Source organism: Temnothorax nylanderi, unplaced genomic scaffold (genome assembly GCF_030848795.1).
Source record: "Temnothorax nylanderi isolate EJ_2023f unplaced genomic scaffold, tnyl_v1.0 TNYL_tig0110_pilon, whole genome shotgun sequence".
Taxonomy (NCBI): Eukaryota; Metazoa; Arthropoda; class Insecta; order Hymenoptera; family Formicidae; genus Temnothorax; species Temnothorax nylanderi.
Genome location: NW_027249172.1, coordinates 1 through 18,921, shown reverse-complemented (window position 1 = coordinate 18,921; position 18,921 = coordinate 1). Strand labels below are relative to the sequence as shown.

Below are 18,921 nucleotides of genomic sequence, written 5' to 3'. Positions count from 1 at the left end.
GGTACAGACATCATATTGGTCATCACTTATCTTTATCGAAAAAAAAAAGTTTGCGACAGAAATGAACGAGTACATAAAGACATGAAACGTACATTTATTTTAAAACATTTCATATATATAAAAATCTGCAATGTGGGTTTTGATCTTTTATGAATTACGTAGATGTGACATATATTGCTTAGTTTTAGTGAATACAATTTTTCCAATTTCAGTAGATATTTAAGTGTAGTTTTATAATATGAAAAAGTATATTTCTCTTCCTCTCTTTTTGAAACATGACATCCGGAATGGCTTACGTCTGGATACCAGAAAATTAGAACAGCGTTCATAACAATGATGTATTTGCTTATTACTTTTGATTATTGTACATTCTTAGCATCCATTAGACACATTACACGTTGTTAGCATTGCAAACGTACTGCTTCTTTTTTATCGCAATTTATACATACGTTCAAAAACTCAACTCAGCACACAGGTGTCTCAAAGGAGTTTTAGCACTTTGCTTAGGAGTACAAGAGACTCCATATATCGCTGCCATGAAAATATCAGATTAAAAATGGAATAATATGCTTCAAGCGATCATGACATAAAAATGTATAAAAAAGGCTTTCAGAATTTATAAATTAATAACAAACAATATGTACCGCCTTATAGAATAGATCAAAATATATATCAAAATTACATTACGTATATATATATATATGTATATATATACGGTAAATAAACTAAACTAACTTTCGTAACTCGTCTCAGCCACGAAAGAATAATATCTTATGATAAATCTGTAACTTATATGTATATGTATATTTAGAACCATGAAGAATTAATTATCGCGAGAAGAATACGAGCTCTTCATTATACAATCTCTCGACATGCAGTATATTATCATTATTATTATTATAAAACAGCATCCATGTGTACCTATTCTTCATTTAATTTTGAGTGCTTAAATACGACATACTCTAGTCATCATAGGCGGAAAATCAAAACAAAGCTGGTAGAATAGTCTCTCTCTATAAGGAGGAACATTAACGTACTAAAGTAACAAAATTATGATTCCGCATTTTGTTTGGCTTTATGCTAGTGGAGTTTCAGGAGCTGTTTAATCTCATCTTTCTCGGCCGCATCCAGATAGCTCGTGCCGTCCGGCGTTAATCCGTCCGGTTTAGCGCCTTTCTCCAGCAGCAGTTTTACACAGTTTGTGTGCCCCTCCCAGATTGCCGCCAGCAACGTCGTGATTCCATGCTTATCTGTAGCCTGCAAGAAATACACTTATCTATTACACTTAACGGTATTTCGAATTGCGTAGTTGAACGAAAAATAATTTATCGTCAGAGATAGAAAATTACTTCACACATAACAATTACACAGCATAGGCTATTATTTAACTGTGATACACTATTTGCCATATAGTGACTCTTTAAAGTATTTTAATTAATTACTAATTACTAATTTCTTGACATTTGATACCGTTGCTTACATTGGCATTTGCTCCTTTGTCCAATAGATATCTGACAACTTCGCTTTGACCGTAATCCGCTGCATAATGTAATGGCGTTCTTCCATCAATCATTTGATTTACATCAATGTTCTAAAAATGATAACAATGATGATTAGACAACGAAGTAAACTTCTTCAACTTAGATAAATTAATAGTTAAATATTGTACTATTAACTGTAGTACAATAAAGTGTTGTAATAGAAGATATTGCTTCAATGTTTTTGTGCTATATCCAAACCTTCATAACAAGGCTAACACAACTCCAATATTTTATTTATTAAGTGTTCAATGTATATAGAAGTAATAGTGCGTTACATGCCCATGTATGAGCAATCAAAATTAACATATTAATATTACTAACACAACTAGCATATACAATGCTACGTGTGCTCATAATAAAACTTACAAGGAATATTGAAAGATAAACAGATGTGGCAACTTGGTTGCAAGTAACAAGAGAATATTGGATATAAAAAAAGCTTTCGTAAAGCTATCGCAGTAGAGTATTTCTCATACGAAGGGTCTGTTTTCTATTGCTGACTAGTACAGCCAGTTCAACAATAAAAAACAGACCCAATATTACATTTTGACACACAAGTATTTTAATTCTCTATACAACTCTCTAGGCAACAAAGTTTTTATGCTGCAGTATACGTTAGCAAGCCCAAAATGCTTTACATAATTAAACTTGTCGCAACTCTCAGATTGCTCGTTCCAGCTTAAGTTCACGAGAAGCAAAATGCAGATGTGATGCAAAAGGGATGCGTGCCAATGTGACACGCTCACTCGTGTTCTTGCGCGAGTACTTCCGGCATCGAGAAAGGCGCATTCATCTCCAAACTGTTCGACAGGCCCCTTCGGCGTATAATACATTCTACATACTTAACAGTCTAGAAAGAAGGACAGAGCACACACGTTGGGCATACTAATCGCGCGGTTGCGACGCGTTTTTTTTTTTTTTTTTTTTTCCAAAACGAAAGTATTTAAGAATCAACATTGTCATATTTGCCTTGTTCTCGACGATGTCGCGCACTTGCTCGAGATCGCCGTTTTTTATTCCCCAAACGAGCTCGCTCATTCTCGTTGCTGCCGCTCCCGCGGATCCACACGACGGACGGTATTGTATTCGCGCTGCGTACGTCCAGTTCTTTCTGCCGCTCCTATCCGTTCCGTGTCCCAGTCATTCGTCCATGAAATTTGACGAGGGGCTCCGGCTACCACCGCGACAGTAATCTCGTTCGCTGACAATCCCGCACGCCAGCCAGCAACCTACGGAAACCAAAGATACTGTGCGACGCGAGCATGCGTCGCAGACACACGGACGTCAATAAAATCCGTTCTATTTTAATTGAACTTCTTGCACGCGGTTCGTCTTTTCTCTTTTTCTCTCCAACGTGAAAAGAAAAAGAGAGAAAGATGAATCGCGCAAGAAGTTCAGCCAAAAAGAACAGGCCTAGTTACTTCTCTAGGCTGCCAAACTCTTCCTCGAGGATCTCGAGTTCCTCGGTGAGTTTCGGAACGCTAAACCGAGGTCGGGGTCGGTCTCGGAGGAGAGATCTCGGATCGAGCGATGTTTTTCTCCCACGTTAATTTATAAACGAGCAATATCCAATTTTCTCTCCCCGTTGCAAGCCTACACTCGTAACGGTAAAATGGCATCGCTCGCTCGCGTCGGTATTGCGAGGCTCGGATACAATAACGTTACAAGACAATTATGTAAGGTTAGTATTAACAGCTATATAGTGTTAACAGATTTTATTTTTGGTATACGGAAACAAATATATATTGGTAGCTAGATTAATCGTCAATATAAACGAAATTCATTATAGAAATTCATCGTCTCCCCGTTAAAGTATCGTAAATCATCTCAATATGCATACGAATGTATATTCTGTCAGAAACGTCACGTTATGTTAACTGTGTTATATCATAATTCGTGCGGATTGTACAGGTGACAGCTACCAGCAACGTAACGCAAACGGCCTTAATTTCGCAAAAGGCGAAACGAGTGAATCGACGACGAGTGGAGCCGTTCGACTACTTGCACAAGGAGTACGGCTTCTGGGCCCAGATGTTCGATCCGATGGTCGACCGGTGCGACGAGAATACCAAGGTGATCGTCGTCGAGGGCCCGATCGCCGCGGGGAAGTCCAAGGTGGCCGCGAAATTGGCGGATGAGTTCGAGATGGTCTATCTGCCGCCGCCGACCTTCGACGAGTTTTACATAAACGAAAATGGATACGACCTGCGCACGCTGGACGACAGATTGTCCCCCGGGTCACAGTCGTGCGACGTGCAGAAGTTTCTGACGAATCCGCATCACATCAACGTGCCCATGTTTCAATTTCACTACTTCCAAATGAAGTACGACCAGTACATCACCGCTCTGCTGCACCTGCTGTCGACCGGTCAAGGAATAGTGCTCAATCGTTGTATATACAGCGATTTCGTGTTCGCGCAGGCGATGACGAACGCCGGTTACATGCGTCCGGAGGCACTGAAATTTTACCACGATGTCGTGAACGTCGCCAAGATGCTGATACTGAGGCCTCATTTGATCGTTTATCTGGACGTGCCTGTGGATGCGGTCAAGGTAATTTTACTTTATCGTGAAATGACACCCGCGACTGCTCACTCTCTTCCTCTTTTATGTATTTATGTGTATCTAAGAGATGTCCTATGTCATTTTTCTGTCGATATTTGCAGGAAAAAATTAAAAAACGAGGCATCCCGTACGAAGTGAATTCAAAAGTTTTCACCTCGGAGTATCTCCAAGATGTTGAAAATATATACAAGTTGGACTACCTGAAAAATATTATAACGCATTCTCACGTGCTGGTCTACGACTGGACAAACGAGGGAGATGTCACTACCATAGTCGAGGATATCGAGCAATTGAACTTTGATTATGAAAAGTCAGAAAAGAAAATGGCTGACTGGAGATTCGAGACCGTTTCGGATCTTCGAGTTAAGAGGCAACTTTATGAAAATAGATTTTTCCTACATGTAGATTATTATAGAAACGAATATTCAGTGCCAGAACTGCACTACACAGCTGAACAAGATGAAGAAAGAGATACAATTTTAAAAATGGTATGTATGTGTAAATCGTACAATTAAGTTTATTTGAGGTGGAATTTCGTGAAATTTATCATCCGATCAGTTACTGCTCGATCATGTACAATAGTCAATAAGATTATAAATCGAACGGCGAAAGAATTATAATACAAGAAGCGACCAAAAGATTTGGTTTCCCTAGTTCAAGAGATTATCATATGTCATTATTAATCTCGTCACAGGTACCCGGAAAGTACGAGAAAGGATTTAATCCTGAGTTTGGTGACAAAAACATTTTGTGGAAGACACCGTCAAATTTCAAATTAAGGACCCTGAGACCCAGTGCACGCGAGGTAGGCGTGGTAGTTGAAGAAATGAAGAAGCTCAAGGCCGCCACGATGAAGCTCAAGGCGGCGAAGCAGTGAGAGCGAAAAAATCGATATATCTAGGAAAAACATAGAGCTTGTAAACAATAATTGAAGTAAAAATAAATTTTACTTTTAATCGGGAAATGCCTTCAGTTTTCATTGAATTAATTTTCATTTCACTGCCACATCTCGTAATAATGAAGCATTTTCATTGATATAATTAATAACTTTTTGAAGTATGAATATATAGATGTATTCCCGTAATTTTAATATATTTGAAAAATCTGTTCTAAATTCGTTAAAAAATGTATATCGTTAAATGTTGGTGCAGTAATGGCAACACAATCCCGTATATTTACGCGTTATATGTTTATGTATATGCATGTATCATATGTTTAAATAAATCTAGTTTACAATTGTGAGTTGTTCTATGTATAAATTATTTCCTTTTTATGAATACATCATATAACATTAACATTTGAAAATATATTAATATATATTTACTGGCTCATTATACTCTTCAACATACATAGTATAAAGATTACAATTGTCACTTAAATATTATACATAGAATATATTTTTTTTTTCTGTCAAGACACATTATGTAAGAGTTTTTCTTACGTTGAAAATTCAAATGACAAATAATCGTAAGCCTTATCGTCTATTGATCAACTGGATGAAATATATAATGTAATAAACATTGATAATCGTTTTGATACAATTCACGTCATATAAATATAGTTATCCATGTTAAAAAGGATAAGGACTGGTTTGCGTATGTTGTGTTAAATAAACTGTTAGACAACTTTCCTTCTTGGAATCTGTGCAATATTTTCCCTTTTGGATATTATAATATGGAGATGACTTCTCAACATAACTATAGTAAAATCGCACAGTTACAAGACGTAAAATTATTTCTAGCGGTTACAAAAGTTCCGTTTGTTAAAAAGGCTTTTTGATTACTTCATGCTGATATTAGACTGCAACCTAATTGTTTGAACAGAGACATATCGTTCGCCCAATTACAACTACCCTTATCGCGTTTTATCTATCGATCCGTGAGGCTGTTACGATAAACCTCCTCGCGCTGCACCGTTTTTTCCACACGATTAAAAAGGGCACGGTTAACATTCGGAATGTGTTTAAGGCGATACTTTGACACTGTGGGAATTCCACTATGGTAGTTTTCCCTCGCGCGAAACTCATCTCGGAAGTAACTCTCGTACGCAATTGTTTAGGACCGTTTCTCGCGAGTAGATAAATCCACGGGCGTGTAACATCCCTATAAAAAGTTCCGCTTAACTGGGAGGAGCCGCGGCAGTGGTTCGCTTTTTTTCGCCCGCCATTTAACTAGAAGTTCATTAAATTAATATATATGTTCCACTGAAAAATTTGGGTAGATCAGTATCTTCCGTCTTTCTCCGTTATCTCTCTTTTGCTTGTTAAACCTTCCCTCCCATTTCCCTTTCCCCGCATATCAACCCTTCCACGAATCATATAAATATTCATTTGCATTTCTATACCGCAATAATTATAGTCACATTTATTGAAATATTGAAGCGGCGAAGCTCGCTAAAAAAAGGGGGGGGTAACGTTCTAAGGAGCTAAACTACAGCAGGAATTGGTTTTCCGTGCGGTCTTGTAAAACGCCTTCGACTGAGCGCTGAGTCCCTCTGACTTGGAAACTAGATCGTCCAGCTTCTCTCCCCTTTGCAGCACCGCTTCTAAGGTATTGTGCTAGTAAAAGATATCACAAAATTCTGAATGCTTGCATCATGTATACAAATGGATATTCCAACAGATCAAGTAAACAAACGGAAGAGGAGAAATGGAGAGATTGACTCTTACCAGAATAATTTTTGTCTCGTCTAGATCGTTCTGCATTTTCGTGAGCGCGTCTGCCTCGAGCGGATTCTGATACTTGGCTAGATACGTATTGATCTGTGGAAAGTCGGCGGTGATCTCCCTGAGCGTGGGCCATGTCGATTGCGGATGCTTCGCCGCAAACTCGTCCATCACTCTCGTAATTAGAGTGTGCGCCACTCTCCTGGGGTATTCGTGATCCGAGATGAGAACTGCGGCGAGATTGTCGGCTCGCACATATACATGGCACATGTATTCTGCGGGATAGAAATCAAGTGTCTTAAAGATACTTGCTTGCAATAGTACAAAAAATTTATTTGGAATTATAATCCAGTCATTACCGCCTTCCTTGACGCTCTGCCTGGCACATGTCTGCGTTCTTTCCACAATGGTTTTACTGACAAAGCACATGAATTCCTTAATACTGTTCTTTTGAAAAAATGAGAAAGACTCTACGTCGTAAGCGGCCTTCAGCGTCGTCGCCGACGTAACACTTTTGTACAGAACGGTCAGTGCGTATAACTTCACCATCTTGAACTAACAAAAATAATAAACTGTTAAAATTTATTTGATAATAAATATTTATATACAATTTACACATATATAAAATTTATTATTTGTTATAAATTATTATTATTATAAATGATTATTTGTTATAATACTTTTATTGCATACATGTATCTTTTTAAATATTTTTCCAGATTAAAATAAGTACATATTTTCTATGTATTATAAATTATTGAGTAATAAATTTTGAGACCAAAGTGATAAATAAGAATGTCAGTAGAAATAACAAGCTTTATGGAATAAGACTCTATATCACATATGTTTTTCATTTTATCAATCATATTTAAATCGTTTACTTAAATTATAGGCAATAAGTCACTAAGTAGTAAAATTTAATCTTACAAGAACAAAAACTTGCTCGTAGATCTCATAAATGGAGCATTTGCAACAAGTTGTCATCCAATTTTCAACTCATGAGGAAATGCACAAAATTTACAAGCAACCGTCGACGTGAAAATAAGAAAGCATTTTCGCAGTTAGTTCTAAAGTATAATAATAATGACAGATTTCTATCTGTTTCGTGTATACGAAAAACAAAGTGAAAAGTCTTGGGAGTAGTTTAAAAACAATGTCAAACGTACGTCGATGCTCTTTACACAGTATATCTATATCGTTACAACTTGCGGGATCTTTGGTTGTAGCGGCGAATCCAGGCGAGTTCTGCCACTCGTGCAATTCGGCTGTCAGCAGGACGCTCACTCGGCTCACTCGCCGTGCTGATTCACTGGAGAATCATCTTGTTTTTCCACGACGTATACAATCACCTCGAGCCTGCGAGGTACGAGAACAGCCATGTTGGTCATGTTGCACGTCGGGCAGAGTGCCAACGACATACGCATACGAGTTCTCGTGCTAGTTCCGCGTAAAATCTAGTAAATTACTAGAAATGGCACCGGCAGAGACATAAGCAAGCCACCAGAGAGAAGCCTGAGAGAGGCCATCCCGGCCTTTTTCCTGGGACCGTCGAGAAAGCCCCTGTACACTACCGCCAGTACATCCATTATCGAAATTGGTACTACGTAGCCACGTTCATTTTCCGATACTGCCGATAAAACATCATTTTGTTGTATATATATATATATATATAATATATATTACATAACATTTGCGATGTAGCACGGACGCGCACTAGAATGATGTTTTATCGGCAGTGTCGGAAAGAGAAAAAGTGTGAGAGGGAGAGAGGGCTATCACTATTAGATATTAAACATACAGATAATATAAATATATAAAATAAGTTAACATTTATCGATACATGTAAGATATAAATATTAAACTGATCCTCGACCAATTACAATCGAGAATATCTTACATGTATCGATAAATATTAACTTATTTTAAATATTTATATTATATGTTAAATATCTAATAGCCCTCATCTCTCCCTCTTTCACTTTTTCTCTTCTTTCACTTTCACACTTCCCAGACAGCACAATATCCAAAATCAGGACATAAGACGTCTTTTAGACGTCTTTTAGCCATCTTTTCGTAAGACATCTGAAAGACCCGCTTTTGGACATGTATGTTGTCTGAGTTATTTCAAGATATATGTATCTCCTATCAATTTAAAGATCCGAATACGAGACAATATAGGCCTTTATGGACAATTTTGTAAGCAAAACGAATAATATTTGGGGAACAAGCAACAGGGAATGTTTTATAATTTTTAAGTATCTTGACGACGGTTTATCGTCTTTTATGGAATTTATGGTATGCGCGATCACCGCGCTGCAAGAACGATCGCGACGAAATTTTTACAAACGATACATATTAATGTTAATTTTCTACAAAGTTAGATTAGGAGCACATACAAATAAATTTGAAACATTTGTAAACGTAACGAATTACGTGAATTACGTGAACGAGCAAATTACGTGTCTGTTCTTGAACGAAAAACGCAATTGTATTCGCATACACACGTTTGAGCTTGTTAATTAGCACTCTCGACGCTCATACGCATTTTGGAGCAAGCTCGCTCCTTCGTTCACGATCGTTCGCGATCGCGACGAGCAAAGTGACATAACGCCAAACGCGCGATCATTCTCTTTAATTACTTAATAGATTATTAATTCCCGTGCTTAGTGAGAGATTCGAGCTATTCACCGAAGCGTCTTTCCACGCGATTCACTCATTCGAAGTAAAAATCGAAACGGAGGCAAGAGACACGACACGAATTCCGAGGTTATCGTCTCGCTGCGACACGCGGGACAACGATTCTATTAAAGATTCGGATGTGTCGCGCTTCGAATCATTTGTCTCTCATGCACAATTCACTTACCGATCACGGCACATTGCAGGAGACCCGTCAAATCACAGCCGGGAGGAACGGGAGGGTGATACGACGTACGGGCGTCCTTTCGGCCATCCCACTCGTTGCAGACGTTGCAGTCGACACGAGAAGAAACAGAATACAGAATATTCGGCGTACATTCAACTTGCAACACACACACACACACTGTAACCTGTGAGGATTTCTTTTCGTTCACGAAAAAGAAATTACACGAGCAACAACGTCTCGCCGCGACCGCCGCGTTAACGTATTAATTACTTGCGTGCGCGCCGCGCCGCGCGGCGAGTCGAGCCGGGAGCCTTCGAATCCGGCCGAATGCCGAATCACGTTCGGCCGCTCTCGCCGCCCGCCGGCGCGCGTCGGCGAGGCACGCGGCACGCGGCACTCGGCAGTCGGCACCTCGGCCTCGGCCTTGGCAGTCGCAATACCGCGACCGCGACCGTTGAATGAGTCCGCCGATTTCGCAGCAACGTACGTGCAAAGTCGGCGCGCGGACGATCATTTCCATCGGCGAGACAGCCTTGATACTTGTTTTGCCGACGCTCGGAGTACCCTCACCTGCGGATATTACTCACAATCAGTCATTCTCCCGATAAATTTCGAACAGGTGTCAAGTGTTTGTGCTCCGTGCCGTGGGTGCTGATTCGGAACGCGCGCTCGTTCGTGCGATTGGCATTCCTGCTCCTCGTTTCGCGGGAATAATCGACGAGGCGCTCAATAATTTGCATCAAGTGTGTATCAAGTGTCGTGAATGAATTAATGTGTCGCTCGCTCGAGACGGAGATGTCGAGGGCGTCGAGGCGAAGGTACCTCGTACGGCAATTGCGAGTCGTGACGTGTCGTGAGTGATTTGTAGTTTCGTCGTGATATTCGCGGGCGATAATCGCTCGTCCCGGCCCGGGCCGCCATATGTCGCTGGACCATCGAATGTGCGTGGCATTCATTTACGCGGCATATCTCGAATCGTGTCGTGCTTTGAACGTGCTGTGTGCTGTGCCGGAATTGTCGTGCGATTATCCCCGATTCTTTTCGAAGAGCGGAAAGAGGGCCGAGTGACAACGTGAAATCGTATCGTGATTCAAGTAAATGATTCAAGTAAATAGCACGCTGTGATACAACGATACAACGCTCGTTCGTGAATATTTCTTATTTTTGTGACTCGTGTATTTCGTGCCGCGTATAATCGCGACTCCTTATCGTGCAAAGCATGCATTAATAGTACTTACCTTCGCGAGATTTACGTGCTCGATACCGCGGCGTAATGTGCATACGATATTCAATCTTAATTGTGGTTTTGTTTAATCAATCTATGTTACCTGTTTTTATATTACTACAGAGTAAAGTACTTCCTTCCCATGGGTACGACCTTGGCGAGGTGGGAAGGCCCAGTACCCAGTACGAGGATTTTACCCAAGCAAAACTCTTGTTCTGCTTGGATAAAAATTCAAAGACGGGGAAGCTAACGTACCCTCGTCCGCCGATTTAATTGAATAAACGAACCGCAGCCGGTTCGTCGCGTTTGCTTCGGGAGTGCCGTTCAAGTATAATCGGACTAAAGGACTTTTTTAAACGGGAGTGCCGTACAGTATCGCGCGAGAAAGACTTTTAATGAAATTAGTCCGCGCGCGATTGTAGTTTATTATCCGCGAGTGTTTCTCGCGAGTGTCCTGTGCGCGATGAGAGGAGGAAGCCTGACGTCCTGAGAGGAGGAGGAGGTCTGAGAGAGACATCGGGCCCCGGCGGAGCAACCTTGGGGTAAGTATCATCTTTTATCTGCATAAAATTAATAGTTTTTCCTCATTTATTCGGAGTTTTATTTCGATAAGCTAAAACTAATTAGAAAAAAAGAAATTATTTAAAATTTTATAAAAATTTATTTTTGTAAATATTTTTTCCGGAAAATAGATAATTATATCAGTGAATCTAATTGAAAGACGAATTTAGATGCGCGTAAAATTATGTGTATTTTTTGAAACATTTATCATTTTCAGCGCCTCTTTAATTTATATCTTTCGTTTTTGTTACAGTATCATCGTAGTTACGTGGCCGAATTACTCCGCCCGTTGCGCATCGGATCGGTGAGTGACGAATTTTTTACAATAATATGGGGTAACGAATTTGTGAGACCTATATTAGATATATTTATGTATTGTATCCACATAATAGTACTATAGATAAATGCGACTTCTTACAAATTCGTTGCTCTAAAATGGATAGACTAGATCAGACTAGGCTAAATAATTAATCCTGGAGCATCATCATTATTTATCGATTTATTGTGCTTACGGGAGAATGCATCCATAAGCACATACGTTATGTCGATGCATTATTTATTAATGCATCTAATGTTATTTGTATCGCAGAACATGCGAAGTATACCAGTCGCCTGAAATTTATAGGCAATTATTTAAATTTGGCAAATATACACGGAGAAAAAAATAATGTTGTATCAACAGCCTGAGTCTAATTGGAAATAATCTTGTTAATTCAATACATTATGCTTTTGTTTTAATGAAATAAAACAAGATTATTTCCAATTAGACTAATGCTGTTGATACAACATTATTTTTTCTCTGTGTATATTTTATTGAGGACGAGCATGGCCTAGTAGACAGCGCACTGGTCTATTGAGCCAAAGGTCCCGGGTTCGATTCCCGGTAGAGCTAGAAAAATTATATTCGCTCGTTCTCCTCTTCCGGGAAGATATAATCACGACGATTTTTATTAGAACGCGATTAACATAAAATTCTTTCATTTCTTGATAATATAATTCTGTTTTACTTTCCATTGCTGCTGTGTATTAATTCTTGGACGAATACATTAATTACGCGTATCATTGTAAAATTAAAAGCAAAATTAAGTCACTTAATTAAGATTTTATTAACGATCCAACGTAGTTGTTTATTTTTTTCCGATATGATTAACGCGCGCTTATTAACGATCGCAACGATTCGTAATCAACCGCAACATTATAATCATCTACCGGCGCTGTGACACGCGGCGCGACCTCCCCCCCTGCTCGCTCGACCGTATAAATCGGCGCGTTGTCTACCGGCGGCAGTGACACGCGGCGCGACCTCCCCCCCTGCTCGCTCGACCGTATAAATCGGCGCGTTGTCTACCGGCGGCAGTGACACGCGGCGCGACCTCCCCCCCTGCTCGCTCGACCGTATAAATCGGCGCGTTGTCTACCGGCGGCAGTGACACGCGGCGCGACCTCCCCCCCTGCTCGCTCGACCGTATAAATCGGCGCGTTGTCTACAGGCGGCAGTGACACGCGGCGCGACCTCCCCCCCTGCTCGCTCGACCGTATAAATCGGCGCGTTGTCTACCGGCGGCAGTGACACGCGGCGCGACCTCCCCCCCTGCTCGCTCGACCGTATAAATCGGCGCGTTGTCTACCGGCGGCAGTGACACGCGGCGCGACTTCCCCCCTTGCTCGCTCGACCGTATAAATCGGCGCGTTGTCTACCGGCGGCAGTGACACGCGGCGCGACTTCCCCCCTTGCTCGCTCGACCGTATAAATACGCGCGTTGTCTACCGGCGGCAGTGACACGCGGCGCGACTTCCCCCCTTGCTCGCTCGACGCGGTGTTAGGGTCACTCGTGGTGGTTTTAGCCGGTAGGCTGCGGGGAAATGGCGGAACTTTAATGTTCTGCTCTCCGCAGAATCCGGCACTCCCCCCGCCCCGCCCCGGGGAAGGGGGGGTCTTCCTCCCGAAAGGGGGGTCACTGGTCACTCAAACCCCGGAAGAATGGAGGCACTCCCCGACCAGTGGTGCTCCCCGATCGGTGGCACAGCCACCGTGACTGGTTGCCACTGCTGACGGGTTGCCTCCAGGACGTCGTGGGGATTCCAGTGATGGAAGATTTCCACCACGTAAAAAGAAAAAAAAAAAGCTACTTAGTTAAAACGTAGGGAATAATTTTTAATTCCTTTCAGCAATTACATTTCCATTAAGCGAGAAGAGTCAAGAAACATTTTGACTATATTGCAAAAACGTTGTAAAATTGATGCAATATAGCTGAAATGCTTCTTGATTTTTCTTGCTTAAGGGATGAAGTCACACTGCATTGCCACGAGTCTCAATGTGGCTCGAGTCTGCAAAAGACATCACGCTTGAAAAAAATTAAGCGTGTAAAAAATTTTGTCTGCTAAAGACATCACGCTGATAAAGTTAAGCGTGTAATAAATCTTCCCTCCAGGGGGTGGGGGGAGTCCTCCCGGACCCTTTAGGGGCACGGGGGAGCCCTCCACTACGGGTTTTGCGCACCCGGAGTACCCGAGCACACAAGTACCGCAATCTACGGCAGCCCTACGGGTCTGTCGTGGACCGGGGAGTCCTTTTAAGGACTCGCGAGGTAAGCGGCCTCTATAAAAAGTCCGCTCGGCTGGTCGGAGCCGTGAGAGAGGAGCTTAGGCTCTCCTAACCGACCTAAGGGAAGGAAAACCCTGACAGAAAACCTCCTAAGGGTCTGCCTTCGGCGACCTCACGCTTTTCTCCAGTAGTGAGCGTGTAACAAATAAATCCTCCTCCGGTCTGCCTTCGGCGACCTCACGCTTTTCTCCAGTAGTGAGCGTGTAACAAATAAATCCTCCTCCGGTCTGCCTTCGGCGACCTCACGCTTTTCTCCAGTAGTGAGCGTGTAACAAATAAATTCCTCCTCCGGTCTGCCTTCGGCGACCTCACGCTTTTCTCCAGTAGTGAGCGTGTAACAAATAAATCCTCCTCCGGTCTGCCTTCGGCGACCTCACGCTTTTCTCCAGTAGTGAGCGTGTAACAAGTAAATCCTCCTCCGGTCTGCCTTCGGCGACCTCACGCTTTTCTCCAGTAGTGAGCGTGTAACAAGTAAATCCTCCTCCGGTCTGCCTTCGGCGACCTCACGCTTTTCTCCAGTAGTGAGCGTGTAACAAGTAAATCCTCCTCCGGTCTGCCTTCGGCGACCTCACGCTTTTCTCCAGTAGTGAGCGTGTAACAAGTAAATCCTCCTCCGGTCTGCCTTCGGCGACCTCACGCTTTTCTCCAGTAGTGAGCGTGTAACAAGTAAATCCTCCTCCGGTCTGCCTTCGGCGACCTCACGCTTTTCTCCAGTAGTGAGCGTGTAACAAGTAAATCCTCCTCCGGTCTGCCTTCGGCGACCTCACGCTTTTCTCCAGTAGTGAGCGTGTAACAAGTAAATCCTCCTCCGGTCTGCCTTCGGCGACCTCACGCTTTTCTCCAGTAGTGAGCGTGTAACAAGTAAATCCTCCTCCGGTCTGCCTTCGGCGACCTCACGCTTTTCTCCAGTAGTGAGCGTGTAACAAGTAAATCCTCCTCCGGTCTGCCTTCGGCGACCTCACGCTTTTCTCCAGTAGTGAGCGTGTAACAAGTAAATCCTCCTCCGGTCTGCCTTCGGCGACCTCACGCTTTTCTCCAGTAGTGAGCGTGTAACAAGTAAATCCTCCTCCGGTCTGCCTTCGGCGACCTCACGCTTTTCTCCAGTAGTGAGCGTGTAACAAGTAAATCCTCCTCCGGTCTGCCTTCGGCGACCTCACGCTTTTCTCCAGTAGTGAGCGTGTAACAAGTAAATCCTCCTCCGGTCTGCCTTCGGCGACCTCACGCTTTTCTCCAGTAGTGAGCGTGTAACAAGTAAATCCTCCTCCGGTCTGCCTTCGGCGACCTCACGCTTTTCTCCAGTAGTGAGCGTGTAACAAGTAAATCCTCCTCCGGTCTGCCTTCGGCGACCTCACGCTTTTCTCCAGTAGTGAGCGTGTAACAAGTAAATCCTCCTCCGGTCTGCCTTCGGCGACCTCACGCTTTTCTCCAGTAGTGAGCGTGTAACAAGTAAATCCTCCTCCGGTCTGCCTTCGGCGACCTCACGCTTTTCTCCAGTAGTGAGCGTGTAACAAGTAAATCCTCCTCCGGTCTGCCTTCGGCGACCTCACGCTTTTCTCCAGTAGTGAGCGTGTAACAAGTAAATCCTCCTCCGGTCTGCCTTCGGCGACCTCACGCTTTTCTCCAGTAGTGAGCGTGTAACAAGTAAATCCTCCTCCGGTCTGCCTTCGGCGACCTCACGCTTTTCTCCAGTAGTGAGCGTGTAACAAGTAAATCCTCCTCCGGTCTGCCTTCGGCGACCTCACGCTTTTCTCCAGTAGTGAGCGTGTAACAAGTAAATCCTCCTCCGGTCTGCCTTCGGCGACCTCACGCTTTTCTCCAGTAGTGAGCGTGTAACAAGTAAATCCTCCTCCGGTCTGCCTTCGGCGACCTCACGCTTTTCTCCAGTAGTGAGCGTGTAACAGTAAATCCTCCTCCGGTCTGCCTTCGGCGACCTCACGCTTTTCTCCAGTAGTGAGCGTGTAACAAGTAAATCCTCCTCCGGTCTGCCTTCGGCGACCTCACGCTTTTCTCCAGTAGTGAGCGTGTAACAAGTAAATCCTCCTCCGGTCTGCCTTCGGCGACCTCACGCTTTTCTCCAGTAGTGAGCGTGTAACAAGTAAATCCTCCTCCGGTCTGCCTTCGGCGACCTCACGCTTTTCTCCAGTAGTGAGCGTGTAACAAGTAAATCCTCCTCCGGTCTGCCTTCGGCGACCTCACGCTTTTCTCCAGTAGTGAGCGTGTAACAAGTAAATCCTCCTCCGGTCTGCCTTCGGCGACCTCACGCTTTTCTCCAGTAGTGAGCGTGTAACAAGTAAATCCTCCTCCGGTCTGCCTTCGGCGACCTCACGCTTTTCTCCAGTAGTGAGCGTGTAACAAGTAAATCCTCCTCCGGTCTGCCTTCGGCGACCTCACGCTTTTCTCCAGTAGTGAGCGTGTAACAAGTAAATCCTCCTCCGGTCTGCCTTCGGCGACCTCACGCTTTTCTCCAGTAGTGAGCGTGTAACAAGTAAATCCTCCTCCGGTCTGCCTTCGGCGACCTCACGCTTTTCTCCAGTAGTGAGCGTGTAACAAGTAAATCCTCCTCCGGTCTGCCTTCGGCGACCTCACGCTTTTCTCCAGTAGTGAGCGTGTAACAAATAAATCCTCCTCCGGTCTGCCTTCGGCGACCTCACGCTTTTCTCCAGTAGTGAGCGTGTAACAAATAAATCCTCCTCCGGTCTGCCTTCGGCGACCTCACGCTTTTCTCCAGTAGTGAGCGTGTAACAAAGTAAATCCTCCTCCGGTCTGCCTTCGGCGACCTCACGCTTTTCTCCAGTAGTGAGCGTGTAACAAATAAATCCTCCTCCGGTCTGCCTTCGGCGACCTCACGCTTTTCTCCAGTAGTGAGCGTGTAACAAATAAATCCTCCTCCGGTCTGCCTTCGGCGACCTCACGCTTTTCTCCAGTAGTGAGCGTGTAACAAATAAATCCTCCTCCGGTCTGCCTTCGGCGACCTCACGCTTTTCTCCAGTAGTGAGCGTGTAACAAATAAATCCTCCTCCGGTCTGCCTTCGGCGACCTCACGCTTTTCTCCAGTAGTGAGCGTGTAACAAATAAATCCTCCTCCGGTCTGCCTTCGGCGACCTCACGCTTTTCTCCAGTAGTGAGCGTGTAACAAATAAATCCTCCTCCGGTCTGCCTTCGGCGACCTCACGCTTTTCTCCAGTAGTGAGCGTGTAACAAATAAATCCTCCTCCGGTCTGCCTTCGGCGACCTCACGCTTTTCTCCAGTAGTGAGCGTGTAACAAATAAATCCTCCTCCGGTCTGCCTTCGGCGACCTCACGCTTTTCTCCAGTAGTGAGCGTGTAACAAATAAATCCTCCTCCGGTCTGCCTTCGGCGACCTCACGCTTTTCTCCAGTAGTGAGCGTGTAACAAATAAATCCTCCTCCGGTCTGCCTTCGGCGACCTCACGCTTTTCTCCAGTAGTGAGCGTGTAACAAATAAATCCTCCTCCGGTCTGCCTTCGGCGACCTCACGCTTTTCTCCAGTAGTGAGCGTGTAACAAATAAATCCTCCTCCGGTCTGCCTTCGGCGACCTCACGCTTTTCTCCAGTAGTGAGCGTGTAATAAATAAATCCTCTGCTAGGGTCACTCGTGGTGGTTTTAGCCGGTAGGCTGCGGGGAAATGGCGGAACTTTAATGTTCTGCTCTCCGCAGAATCCGGCACTCCCCCCGCCCCGCCCCGGGGAAGGGGGAGTCTTCCTCCCGAAAGGGGGGTCACTGGTCACTCAAACCCCGGAAGAATGGAGGCACTCCCCGACCAGTGGTGCTCCCCGATCGGTGGCACAGCCACCGTGACTGGTTGCCACTGCTGACGGGTTGCCTCCAGGACGTCGTGGGGATTCCAGTGATGGAAGATTTCCACCACGTAAAACAAAAAAAAAAAAAGGGACCTAGTTAAAACGTAGGTAGGGAATAATTTTTAATTCCTTTCAGCAATTACATTTCCATTAAGCGAGAAAAGTCAAGAAACATTTTGACTATATTGCAAAAACGTTGTAAAATTAATGCAATATAGCTGAAATGCTTCTTGATTTTTCTTGCTTAAGGGATGAAGTCACACTGCATTGCCACGAGTCTCAATGTGGCTCGAGACTCCTATCTGACCCGGAGGTGGAGGTGGATTTTGCGGCCGGAACAGCATGAAAGAAAGTGGTGAGTGTAATTGATTTTCACGTACTATGTCACTTATGTCCAAAAATTTTCTATCTCTTCTGTCTTTACTTAATCGAATCGTTCATTTGAATGTTTCAGAAAATAACGACGCAGAAGGTGACATCGGAGCAGCGAGGGAATCCTGCGTAGCTGACATTCCGAGCACTCTGAGAGGAGGAGGAGGCCTAGGATAGGCATCGGGCATCGGCGTACCAACACTTCTGGTAAGTGTTACTTTTTATTTTTTTTTAAGATATAGAATCCCTCTTTGTGCTTATTCAGTTCTTACATTAAACCGTGTTTCGGAATTTAAATTAGTAAAAAGAAATATTTTGAAAAATTTGATTCAAGTTGATTCTAACGTAAAGATTTTTTTCGAAGAAGTAATTTAAAATATAATATTAATCTGAATAACGAATAAGATGTTCGATGCGTGTGACAATTATTTAATCGATTCGATTATTTTTATGTTACAGAAAATATCCACGCGGGAAGGAGCAACGTTGCTTCGCATCGAGGGAACACGAGGGACATCCCGAGCAGCCTAAAAGAAGGTGGTGAGTGTAATTGATTTTCACGTACTATGTCATTTATGTCACAAATTTTCTATTTCTTCTGTCTTTACTTAATCGAATCGTTCATTTGAATGTTTCAGAAAATAACGACGCAGAAGGTGACATCGGAGCAGCGAGGGAATCCTGCGAAGCTGTGAGGTCGTAT

The 18,921-nt window shown here is 43.6% G+C and overlaps 3 protein-coding genes and 1 long non-coding RNA gene across 8 annotated transcripts; 2 read left to right on the top strand and 2 right to left on the bottom strand.

The window, feature by feature from the left end:
• Positions 1-78: 78 nt before the first annotated feature.
• Positions 79-2,780, bottom strand: LOC139776013 (myotrophin homolog). Its single transcript, XM_071712410.1, has 3 exons — positions 2,511-2,780; positions 1,481-1,591; positions 79-1,257 (listed from the first exon to the last, which is right to left on the bottom strand). The coding sequence occupies exons 1-3, from the start codon at positions 2,577-2,579 to the stop codon at positions 1,081-1,083; spliced, it is 357 nt and encodes a 118-aa protein (XP_071568511.1). The 5' UTR covers positions 2,580-2,780; the 3' UTR covers positions 79-1,080.
• Positions 2,781-2,997: 217 nt separating this feature from the next.
• Nd-42 (NADH dehydrogenase (ubiquinone) subunit ND-42) lies at positions 2,998-5,348 on the top strand. Its single transcript, XM_071712404.1, has 4 exons — positions 2,998-3,222; positions 3,453-4,094; positions 4,208-4,594; positions 4,801-5,348. Exons 1-4 carry the CDS (start codon positions 3,154-3,156, stop codon positions 4,981-4,983), a joined length of 1,281 nt encoding a protein of 426 aa, XP_071568505.1. The 5' UTR covers positions 2,998-3,153; the 3' UTR covers positions 4,984-5,348.
• Positions 5,349-5,403: 55 nt separating this feature from the next.
• On the bottom strand, positions 5,404-9,941 carry Ykt6 (YKT6 v-SNARE). 4 transcript variants are annotated; one of them, XM_071712407.1, is made up of 5 exons: positions 9,635-9,941; positions 7,953-8,338; positions 7,131-7,326; positions 6,775-7,046; positions 5,404-6,663 (listed from the first exon to the last, which is right to left on the bottom strand). In XM_071712407.1, exons 3-5 carry the CDS (start codon positions 7,318-7,320, stop codon positions 6,523-6,525), a joined length of 603 nt encoding a protein of 200 aa, XP_071568508.1. In that variant the 5' UTR covers positions 7,321-7,326; positions 7,953-8,338; positions 9,635-9,941; the 3' UTR covers positions 5,404-6,522. The 4 variants fall into 4 exon arrangements, with proteins under 4 accessions (XP_071568508.1, XP_071568509.1, XP_071568510.1 ...); XM_071712408.1 differs by having other exon boundaries at positions 7,977-8,338; XM_071712409.1 differs by having other exon boundaries at positions 7,981-8,338.
• A 7,896-nt stretch (positions 9,942-17,837) lies between these two features.
• LOC139776014 (uncharacterized) lies at positions 17,838-18,919 on the top strand. Of its 2 annotated transcripts, XR_011718992.1 has the most exons (5): positions 17,838-17,954; positions 18,096-18,201; positions 18,301-18,425; positions 18,678-18,758; positions 18,857-18,919. It is a non-coding gene; the product is annotated as an uncharacterized lncRNA (long non-coding RNA). The 2 variants fall into 2 exon arrangements; XR_011718991.1 differs by having other exon boundaries at positions 17,838-18,201.
• Positions 18,920-18,921: the final 2 nt, after the last annotated feature.